This window comes from Perna viridis, chromosome 2 (genome assembly GCF_037379345.1).
Source record: "Perna viridis isolate PV_CMFRI_1.1 ecotype Kerala chromosome 2, ASM3737934v1, whole genome shotgun sequence".
In the NCBI taxonomy this organism is placed as follows: Eukaryota; Metazoa; Mollusca; class Bivalvia; order Mytilida; family Mytilidae; genus Perna; species Perna viridis.
In genome coordinates, this window is record NC_142446.1 from 63,729,222 (window position 1) to 63,741,231 (window position 12,010).

The window sequence follows — 12,010 nt, forward strand, 5'->3', positions numbered from 1 at the left end:
CTTGTTGATGTATTCCTTCACTTTTATGAGGCTGACTTTATAGCGGATCTGTTCCGAAAGAAATAATATCGTTTAGATAGATCCTTTAATCTTAGTTTCCCACTATGTAGATGACGTATTGTCTTTAAACAATCCTTATTTGGAGGATTTGATACATCGCATCTACCAAAAAGAATCTGAGATAAAGGATACAACAGACACTATGAAGTCAGCCTCATATCTTGACCTACATTTAGAAATCGATGGTAAAGGAAATCTTTTGACCGAACCTAACGACAAACGTCATTATTTTTCATTCAGAATTGTCAACTTTTCTTTCATCTGTGGCAACATCCCTTCAGCACCTGCATATGGAGTGTTCATATCCATCATATGTTATGCCAGAGCTTGCCGAAACTACGCAGACTTATTCTATTGCGATAGAAAGGCTTCTGGAAGGATTATGTTGCTACAAGGTTGAAGTCATCACTAAAGAAGTTTGATGGTCGTCATCATGAACTCGTGGATCGTTACGCTGTATCCATCTGTCTATAGAAAAATTGATTTGTTCAACGTATAATAGTTTTCCTGACCTCTTTGTCTACCCCGGACTTGAATTTATGAGCAACTCGGCGGGTGTTTCTGGAAAAGCAGAGCTTAACCTACCGGTGCACCTAGTCTATGCTTCCAGTTTTTAGTTGAGTCCGAATTGCTCATTTTGCTTTTGTTACATTATATGTATGATTTTTGTAACTTTATGGTCTTTGTTTTGTATGTCTGTTTTCTATGCCTGGTCTTTGTCCCTGGATAACATTCATTTGATTACCGCTATAAACGTGGCTCTCTTGATTAGTCTTTGTCTATATCCAGTTGATTTCAATATAAAATAACCGATTTTAATTTTTAACATATGCGTATAATTGTGATATCAAAAATAGTAATTGTATATATCAACGATACATCAATCAAAATACGTGTGTTATACGAAAAAGAAACCTTTGACGGATATGGGGAAAAAGCAAAATTTGCAACAGAAGCTCATAGTTTTATTGATTTCATAGGGTTACATAAATTGTGTGACGTGCATTATTTGGTTGAAGCTTTGCTTTGACTATATCTTTTATCCGAATATAATGGTCCACTCAAATCTACGGGAATACATTAAGAACAATACTTGGTTCATTTTGTTTGCTGATTTACAGATTCTAGCGGAATATTTGAATTATTTTGAGTATAGCCAATAATATAAACAAAGACACACAGTGTGGTACAATTAGATCTTCCCAAGATACTTTTACTGGTGTATAATTTACAATAGTTTTTGTATACTCTTATTAAACATATGTGTATAGTTTGGTGACATTTTTCTTTTTAACGATGAATGTGACGTTAATTATTAATAATCAATGACTTGTTTGTCTATAATTAAATACAATAAGATTATTAGTTGAGTAATATTTGCTCTTTACCCCCTTCTATTAATAGTAGATAATTATAACTCAAAGTTACCTTTTATAGAGAACTTGCAGAAAGAGTATATTAACATAAGGTAATGGTTCCTGTATATAAGATTTGTAGTTGTTCACACGATAACTTACATATAAGGCATATTCTTGATTTTGAATTAAGAGGGGCGTTTAAAGACTAAAGAGGAACACTAGGCAATAACAAACAAATTTTTTTTTAAATGTCATATTATGAGCTAAATATTGAGCGTGGTATCATAGTATATTTCATGCATATGCAGGTGAATAGGCAGTTTTATCATAGACCACCACATGCTTTTGTTTCGCTTGAAACTAATGGTGTTATATATCTTTTTGTTGTGATATTGCACTGGTTGGCGACGTTTTCAGCAATGTCACATGTACATGCATCAGGATTCCACTGTTCGGTATCTGGACATGGTCTTAAATGTAATACAGGATATTCACATTGATAAAACATATTGCAGAATGTTGGATGTTGGAAATAAGAGCCCTTGTCTTCTTCATTGCAAGTCTTCGAACACTCTGAAAGATAGAAGTCTATTAAATTAAACATTAATACACAAACTAGTCGAGTTACTACATATAATACTATGAAAGTATTATTGTTCGTGGGGTACCGATTGTCGTTGTTTTCGTAGGAGGGCTAATCCACAAATTTAGGAATCCAACGAATAATAAATTCAGCCATCGATTTTTGGGTGTTGATCATGGACATCGTTGATTGTGTTGTGTGACATACGTAGTTATCTGAAGGATGTTAACAAAATTGTTCAGACTAAATTGACAACAAAATGGCCATGCATACCTCAAATATTGTTTGGTTTCGCTGAAAAACTTTATGAAAGTATATCCATTTTTATTTGTGTAAAATTAAGCGCTTACCTAATTTTGAAAGTATAATCAACTTCCGTTATGAGAATCGATGCTTCATCAAAGTGTTAATTTTATGCCATTTCGTCTAGAATGTCACGAGTGGAGTATTGGTCGCTTTTTATTTTGTATTTTTTATATTTGATTGTTTCAGTTTCATTATTTTATTATTTCATTAGTATATATTTCAGTTTCTTTTTGTAGGTATTACTATAGTCACTGTCCCTAGAATGTTTAGATTTTTTAGATCATTGATCCTATGTCAGATCCATTTATTGAATATGTAAGTTGATTTTTCTGAATAAAATAAAAAAAAATTATTTGTCTCATATTTACTACAATATTAACTAATAGAGAAGTCCATTAATAACAAAAATAATGTTATGATAACATGTTTTACAGCACTACATGAAACACAAAAAAAATGTATTTTATACTTAAGAGCCAAAAAGCACTAAACCATATTATCTATCACTTTGCTTTAAAAAGTCTTTAACAAACCGGCTTTTCGGAAGCCAAGCTGGATCAAGTCTTACAAGTTTCCATCTTGCTGTGTGTAGAGATGATCATGGCCTCCTCGTTGCTCCAGTTGGATTCTGTGTAGGTGATGTCCCAGGTTAAGGAAAATCAACATCCTTTCGTAAACACCTGTCTGTTTTACCTGCATAGATGAGTTGTGATGCAGAAGTGTCCAACGGCTAGAAGTAGAGTGATCTGGCGTTTGTCGTCGAGTGCGGAAATAGTGATATCTTGAGTTCCCTGTTGGTCCATGGTCCAGTCACCGCCTGGTACAAGTTGACACCCTGTCTGGTCCCAGTTGATGATAAGTGAGTCAGGAACCTTGTGTTCCTGTACAACGGTGCTTAACTTGTCAGTATAGTTCTGACGTATTGTGTCGAAGACCTCTGGTAGGTGTTTGACTGCCTTGGTCCCCGTGCGTTTGACGAACTCCATACGACGTAGTACTGACTTTGCGAATGTCTTGCTGATAGGGATATGTCCACCGTAGCGTTGAAGGCGATGGTGGGCTAATTTGGTGACTATCGCCTCTGCGGCAGCCATGACGATCCTAGCGTTGATGACTCCACCGTTGATGCGGACTTGGCGTATCCAGTCCTGAACTTTTGAATCAAGGTCTCCTAAGAGTAGTGGGTTCCTACGAGGTGAATATGGTAGTATTGCCAGTTCTATGCCACCTGAAATGTAACGAATAAAAATCGTGAAATAAATGAAATATTTATTTTTCATGGAATAATAAGGAAATTAATTTGACAGCTTCATAAATTGAATAAATCTTAATTAACACAAAAAGTATTAAAAATCAATAAAGCATAGCCCTTAATTACTGTCAAAACACGTTCATACCCTGTTGAATAAACGACAAACTGTAATAATAAAGTTAAAATAATGACTTAAAAGGTAGGCATGTTTTATTTTATTATGAATAAAACTGTAATTCTGTATGCAAATAGTGGTCTCGCTGACTTTACGGCCTAAATCAGCTGTAAATTTTTTGGATGCCCTAGCTACGCTATTGTCAACTGCGTACCTGGCAATTTTTGCACGGGTCTTCTCGTCATAGGTATTGTAATCACCTCTCTTTCTTTTGCGTGAGTTAGTTGTCTGAGTTATTGTGTCGATGGCGTCGTTGGCTGCCTGGACGATGACTGCATCCTAATTTGTAGAGAAGTCTGCTGGGTTGGGAACCCTGGTGTAGCAGATTCTCTGGTCTTAACTGAGCCCGTTTTTAACCACTGTGTCAACGACATTTTGAGAGTAATATGCATTCGTCATTGTATGGCCTCTATTTAAATGCAATTGATTGCCAATGAGTAATATCAAACGCTTAGTGATGACATTCTGAGCTTGGGTTACCATTCGCTAAGGGCTTGGGTGGCTAGACATTTACTTTTTGTTAGCGGCGAAATTAAAACAACTGTAATTATCAATAGCAGTTCAATCAGTGTTGATTACCATAGTATTAATTTCTTTTCAAATACTTTGAAGAAAATCATTTGTTTAATTAAATTAATCGAATTTCGATTTAATTACTTTTGATCACGTTTTCATGCAGTCATCACATAAATTGTATTGTGAATGAACACATTATCTTGCCGACGAAGACTCGGGTCCAGCCAATTCCCAAAGAGCATTAAGCAATATATTTTTTTTAAATGAGAAATCCACGAATTCAAGAATCCACGAACCTGCACTTTTTCTTGAATCCACGAAAATCGGTACCCACGAATATAAATACCTTCACAGTAATAATAAATATAAAATTATTTTTAAACACTCTATAATAAACATAAGCACAATACAATAAGTATACCAGATTGACGTACCAAATTAGTTCGTATGAAAGGGGAACCTGACTTAAGTTTGGAAGCCGAATTGATAAGATTACAATTGTAAGAATATATAGATTTGTTAAATTAAAAGTTATGATATTATCCAAATACTAAAAAAAAGTATGATCTCATGCCTGATTAAATTTTTTAATGAACATTATTCAGTAGAGCTCACAAAAAAATAAAGTTTACAGATGACAGAGATTTTTTTTTAAAATTAGGCCTTAATTCAAATTGTAAAATAAATGCAGTTTTCAAGGCAAATACTCACGGTCTCCATTACACAAAGACATTGTTGTCGCTAAACTTTGAGAAAGGTTAATGTCATTTGTAAGAGGTTTGCATGTTATTGAGTAGTGTTGAGACATCTTTGATTTATGTAGGGCAACTTCTTTGATATTCCTTTGACTTAGTGTACCACAGCTATTCTTATTATGGGAAATAACGGAATGAGATGCATTACCATCGTTGATGTATAATACCAAATGAACATCTAAGCACATATCGCTGACTTCACATTTGACATAAATGTATTCTTTATTTTCTTGTGAAGACAAATTTATTCGAGGTTCTGTAAAGAAATGAAAAACAATTTAATAATCGTATTGTAGTTATATACATAAATATATATTATATGAGTGTTGTGATCAATGTACTGCTCGTTTTATTCTCAATAATAAAAAATGCAACCAGCAAAAACAAACAACAGACAACAAATAGCAAAAAACTAATTTAAACAAACGGAACAAACCAAAACAAAACAAAAAACAAAAAACAAAACAAAACAAAAAACCAAAAAAAAAACAGACAAATACAACTATATAAAATTTATAAAAAAAGCAAAATATAAGCAAATGAAAGGAGCTATCAACGGCATGTATATTATAATTATGTAAATACATACGTATGTAAAACAAATCATTCCTTTATACTGATGAATTTACACAATAATGCTTACTTATACTGTCTAGGCTAAACTCGCATGATTCATCTTTTCCAGACTCGTAGTGTAAATGATTCTATATATACCAATATTATGGCATTGCAGGTTTGGCTTTGCAACAAGAAGTGGTTGGACTGATCTTGACAGATTATAGTCAATTATCCATCCTTTTAACATCAACTTAAATTCGTTTTCCAAAAATACAACTCTAAAGTTCTCATTAGAAACAAAATCGAAATATTTTGATGATATTTGAATTATTGTTACATTTTTAACACTTTGTTTTTTAATAATGTAGAACAAGCTAAGCTAGGTGCAAAGCTAGCCTCTTCGGTTAATCGTTTGACAGTATCATTTTCATTACATTCTGAAAGATAAAATATATTGATTGCATAACAAAATATTATATAAAACATTAGCTCTGAATATCATAGATCGTTATGGTGTACCAATCTGTAAAATTTAACCTTTCTATTTCTTTGTGTCATCATAGTGTTCTCTTTCGTCTATTCTAGATGGTTATTAGCAACACGGCAGGTATTTCTTGAAAAGCAGAGGACGCTTACCACTCGGATAAACGTGGTCAACGTTAGTTTCCGGGTTGTTCATTTAGTTTTGTTTATTTGTTATTTCGGTTTCTTTAAATCTGCTTGTGTTGTTTGTTATCGCTACCTACCCTTTTTCTGTAGAATATATTATTTTGGTTTTTGCTCGAATCGTGGTTCCCATGATTACTCTTTGGTTAAACTCGTCATCCTGTTCGTTTTTCGTTAATATAAGAAGTTTATTTACCAATTGATAGTACCATTTATTGCAAGGAAGTTTCAAATTACAGGAAAATAATTTGAATACGTGTTCTTTGCAATAAACAGAATGAGTAATAAAAACTTATACTAACGATTAATACGAGCACTAAATTCGGGAATCTGGATTGGTTCTACACCTGTAAAACATTACATTTAGATACATAACAATGCATTCACAAACAGTTTAAACAAACAAACAATATATTTACAAAAGACTATTTTGTTTGCAGAAACAAAATAAAATTTTGAAAGAAAATAAGTATTTGTGCCATTCATGTTGTATTAGATAGGATAACGCTATTTTACTTCGCAATATTGTAAGATGATTGTACACGCTAACTTACTTTTGTTTTCCCATGGTTTTGTAACAAAAATGGCTACAAACGCTGAGACAACTGCAATACTTAAAACTATCAAAATTCTCCAACACCACTTGTTACACTTACTTTTATACTATAAGTATAAAAACTGAAGATGTAAATGGTTCTATACCATATTGCCTTATACAAACAACTATCGAGAAAGTACTTTTATTCGTGGATATCTATTCTCTAGGATTGCAGAAACATTACTGGTTCGTGGGTTATTTAATTCTTGATTTGACATTTCCCACGGTAAAAATATTTAGAAAATACGTATTTCATCGATAATTTGATTTCGTGGTTTGAGTCAACCTAAGATTAACGAAAATTAGAACCCCACGAAGATAAGTACTTTCACAGTATTTAGCATATAAATAGACATTCAGACTTCAGTCAATGCTTCACCTTTCGATATCATATAGAAGCTAATCATTTACAAACCTACAAGAACCGTTTTGTTTCATTTGATGTTGGTTGCATTGACTTCCATTTTGATGTTTTTACTCTGTATATATTTTTGGTTATTTTATGTTCTTAGTTGTGTATGTCTGTTTTCCATGTCTGTTCTTTGTCCCTGGAATGCATTCTTATGACTTCTACTAGAATCTTGGTTCCCGTAATTACTCTTTTAAAATATATCTTAAAAATAAACTTTAAGGCATCTTTTCATGTACATATGTACATTTGTTGTTCAAAATCGCATGCAAATACATGAATATTTATGAGATAAAATCTACTTTGTCGTTGATCGTCTCAGGATGGTCCGATGTGGGCTGTGGGTTGAATAATTGGATACAGTACAATTAATTGTTTATCTGAATCGAATACATCAATACTGATATTTGATTTTTTTTCATGATTTCTTAGTTTTAACACCTCAAATTTAGTTGAAGTACCTCTTTATTCAACAATCAATATAATTTCTATAAAAATCTTCGTAGATGATAGTATTCTCTTTTAATTTCTGAAAAGTATTACTAATCACTAAAGAGTATATATTGTTTGGCACATACCTCACTTTGGGGATAATCTGGTTCTGGCTGTGAATAAAAAAACAAATAAATTATTTAGGTATAACCTTTCATGAATTAATTTCAATTACCGTTTCATTACAGGTGGAATTTTATTACGTTGACCGATATTGCATTTCCACACTCCCTATAGTATTTTTGTTGATATCAAGATGAAATTGCATTTATGATATACCTTTTATACCGAATCATGCTACCATTGCAATAAATGGTTGCTTTTTAGCTTTTATCTCCACAGTTGTGACATTGATGGAAACTAAAATGCAACATCTGAATTAAACGAACCCTGTTCATTTCGAAAAACAGATGTACATCTTCCAATATAATATGGACGGAGCGTCAGCAGCGTTTTATATATGTAGAATGTAAACCCTGAACTATGAATTTATGGCTAGAAATTTTCTAACGGAAGTGACAGGATTTGACGACATGGAAATAAACGATTGCGGAAGTACGGGAAAAAAAGAAGGTAAAATATTGGATTTTTTTATGAGCACTGATTTTACGTAGGAGCACTATCATTTGTGTTTTTAAACAGAACTTTGAAAAAAGTCCACAACAGACGTGACTGTAAATGAATATGTGTGAACATTTAACAACACATATTTGAGGATAAATTTGTTCCAAATTTCGTTTTTTATTATAGAATTTACCGCAAGAGAGGATTACTACTGACCGAAAATTCGATCCATATTTCTTGATTTGAAAAGTCGGGTTAGCTCCTTTATTCAATAGCTTTTGCGTATCAATTCTAGTTAATTGATTTACTTATCGATATCTTGTTTTTTTCTATGTGCATAAAAAGTCCTTTTTCATATAGGCGACTTTGACCTCCTTTTTTGTTTAAATGGAAGTAACATTCCAACCCGACAAACTGGTTCCCTGTCCAATATGAGCAATGGGCATCAGCAGACATCAAATTCAAATGTTTGATTTATTGGAGCTGTGGTAAGTGTTTGGACACTTTCATATAGCTTATTTCACACACATTAGGTATTTACCGGGGCGAAAATAGTTTTAACTTTCAAACAAAAGTGTTTAATGTTCTTCCATCGCCTAATAAGACCGCCAACCAGGTTGTCGTGTGTTAGTGAGTTTCATTCTTTTGAAAAAACTTGCTAAAATGGCTTGCATTTCAAAAACATAAAAAAAAAACTATTGTCTCCGGACTAGAAAGATCGTACTCCTCGTTCTATTTATGATCTCATTGAATTAAACTTCGTTTATTGCCATATTTCTGTTTATTATTATTAACCTACTTTTATTACCTATTTACGGAAACGTTAAAATTACGAATAAAAATACCATGACACCAAAACTACGACTAAGCTATCGAAGTTGCCACCAACTCCAACAAAGAGGATACTTACTTCATATGTTAGTTCTGTTGGAGTTAAACTTCTACACGACCAACTATGTAACTGTAAAGTAAATTTATTTGTGTTTTGAGTTGCATTCTTATTTTCTAACTGGTTCAACGCGCTACATTAAATGTTTTACATATATATATATGATATGCTTAAATGTGTTAATACAAATACTTTTCATATGATGAAATTGTAACAAAAACTATACTCACATCAAAATGTATGTATCCACTTGAGATCGTTGTATCAATCCCTTCAAAATCTGGACCTTGATAGACGACGAATTTGCATATTGGACAAAAAAATGTTTTGTTTGTAGTCCTTGTAGCCATTGTTTTAGATCTGAATATAAGTTAATACATTTATTGGTCTATTTTATGTTAAACCAATTAAAATACAGGAAATAATATTTTTAAAATAACCTAATCTTTGAACAGGGTTCAAATCTATAGTCGATATTTGAAAGTAAAAAAAAACAACATTATGAAAAAAAACATAGATTTTAAATGAAATCTGGTATTTGTCGAGTGTTAACATACGTAGAAGTTACTTGTGCCTATATTGTTCATTTAATGAAGTAACAACATAGATTGTATAGGTTTATGCATACTATATAATTAACGGTTTAACTGAATATAAGGTCAGGTATGTCGTTGCACTTTAGTCACACACTAACCATATCATTAAACCATAATAAACAACTAAGCTCGATGTATGAGTCTTGTAACTAAATCAACAGTTTTATTTAGTTAACAAGGACAAATATTCTATTTTTTTTAAGAAATAACTCAATGCTCAACATTGTTCATTTCCTTTTATCATGGTATTATACCAACGCCCACTAACTTAAAAAAGTCTTAAATAGTACCCCAATGCCATTACAATTCATGTAAATAACAAATAACCCTAATCATCGATGGATGACACAGTCATTATTGATCAATATTAAAACAACAATGTTGATTTCAAAGTGTAAAGTGTAGAAATATTGTTTTTGTTATTCTTGCTACCGTTTCTGTTTTTTTTAATAAAATATTAAATGTCTTTTTAACTGGTTGGATAGAACATTAGATATAACATCTCCGAGTCGGCATACATGGACCAAAAACTAATTACAATCCTTAATAAACTCATAAGGTTTATTTTTTTACTTTTTTTTTCAAACAGAAAACGACAAAAAGAGACATGTACACATGATACATTTTAATTGATCTCCATGAATTTGTGACTAATTGTTAAGTCAAATTTTTTTTCATCACTATGGCAACAAAAAATCATTTTTTTTTTATTTTGTTATTAGCAATGCAAACTTATAGGATGAAAATAGACTGCCATAAGGTTGCATCCTTTCTTAATTGATGAATATTTGTTTTTAGTCAATGTGAAAATCAACTTACCAATATTTAATGTCAATAATTGGCAGTAGCCTCAGAATGTCTATCCAAACCCTGTAGATAACAGTTATACACATGCTGTAATCAATGTCCAGTGTAATTGATGCACATGGAAGACGATAAGATAAATTTACAGTTGATTCAAGATATATCATTGGAGAATATATACTAATTTCCATATTCCACACAGTCATGTAATTCCCCTCTGGACAATAGTTTAAATATCAGTGTAAAATATGTGCAATAATATTCAACACCCTTCTTTTCAAAATGTTTAAAACCAAGTAATGTATACCTTTCCATTTGAAAAAAAAATAAATTCACTATTTAAACTTCCAATAGTTTGATTCTATTTAAACTGGATTATTTAGTGTTTTTTTTATTTTTTGCCATGATTTTGTTTCACCGAAAATGTCTTTTAATGAACACAGATTTCATGTAATAACTGGCCCGATTGACCAACTAGTGCTTGCAATTTTATACATACTGAGTATTTAATATCATTACCTGTATCACATGTTATATCAACCATCGACATCCTCATCATCCCAAGAGCAACCGACCCGAGGGGCGATACTGATCGAGAGACAAACCGGCATGCAATACAGATTTTGGCATGTCATTTTAATATACATTGTGATATCATATATTACAGCTATACTTCTATTCTATTCCATGTATGGATGCGCTACACAGTGTGTGATACAGGCGAAGGTGTTATATAGGGCATGCTATATAGACCTAGGGTGTGTGTTAAATCTTAATTTAGAGAAATAATAATAGGATTTTACGCAAGTACATAATATATATAATAGTCAAAATACAATCGTATGTTTAAGTGTAATTGTTTGTAAGAATCAGGCAAAATGAGAAAAAAAATAGAATCATGCATGTCAAAATCCCAGCGATCTGACAATATACTATTACTAAAGGGTTTTCTCTATTTGAAAAGACTGATTCTTATAAGGACTGACACTTAAATGCTAATAAGAACACTCACATTTAATCATTGAAAGTATCTTCCTGGTTCTTATGAACTTTTTTGATTCGTTATAATTTTTGACGTTTAATGTGATTTTTTGTGCCATTTAAAATGCCTACTAATGGTCTAGTCACATTTTATAACGTGTTAAATAGAATGCAATATCGAATAGAATTAAAGAACGCCAACAATGGGAAGTATACTTTCCGATTGGAAGATATAATTCTCAAGTTGAAGATAAAAAATCCGATTGGGAAATATTCTGAGCAAAGCTGAAAATTCATCGTTATTTCATATATCTATGAAATGAAAATATTTGAATATTATAGCCTGTATAAGTCGTGAAGTGCAAAGTAAACCTGCATTTTCAAGTTAAAAAAATAGTGAAAATAAATACAGAAAAATTTACATGTACTGGTACAAGTGCATGTGATT

The 12,010-nt window shown here is 31.9% G+C and overlaps 1 protein-coding gene across 5 annotated transcripts; it reads right to left on the reverse strand.

Moving 5' to 3' along the window:
• Positions 1-1,012: 1,012 nt before the first annotated feature.
• Positions 1,013-11,775, reverse strand: LOC148626433 (uncharacterized). 5 transcript variants are annotated; one of them, XM_088570410.1, is made up of 10 exons: positions 11,101-11,775; positions 10,597-10,647; positions 9,412-9,541; positions 9,203-9,253; positions 7,815-7,841; positions 6,784-6,892; positions 6,532-6,576; positions 5,649-6,000; positions 4,962-5,261; positions 3,918-4,596 (listed from the first exon to the last, which is right to left on the reverse strand). In XM_088570410.1, the coding sequence occupies exons 3-8, from the start codon at positions 9,529-9,531 to the stop codon at positions 5,897-5,899; spliced, it is 456 nt and encodes a 151-aa protein (XP_088426536.1). In that variant the 5' UTR covers positions 9,532-9,541; positions 10,597-10,647; positions 11,101-11,775; the 3' UTR covers positions 3,918-4,596; positions 4,962-5,261; positions 5,649-5,896. The 5 variants fall into 5 exon arrangements, with proteins under 5 accessions (XP_088426535.1, XP_088426534.1, XP_088426536.1 ...); XM_088570409.1 differs by lacking the exons at positions 3,918-4,596; positions 11,101-11,775 and adding an exon at positions 1,013-1,991 and having other exon boundaries at positions 5,154-5,261; positions 10,597-11,071; XM_088570412.1 differs by lacking the exons at positions 9,203-9,253; positions 11,101-11,775 and having other exon boundaries at positions 10,597-11,074.
• Positions 11,776-12,010: the final 235 nt, after the last annotated feature.

Bases quoted from the DNA above. Each gene is read 5' to 3' on its own strand.
- LOC148626433 (XM_088570408.1), bottom strand. From the start codon at position 5,193: ATGTGCTTAGATGTTCATTTGGTATTATACATCAACGATGGTAATGCA. The intron at 1,992-4,961 runs GTGAGTATTTGC...TCTATCTTTCAG, and splicing joins GTCTTTGTGTAATGGAGACC to AGTGTTCGAAGACTTGCAAT.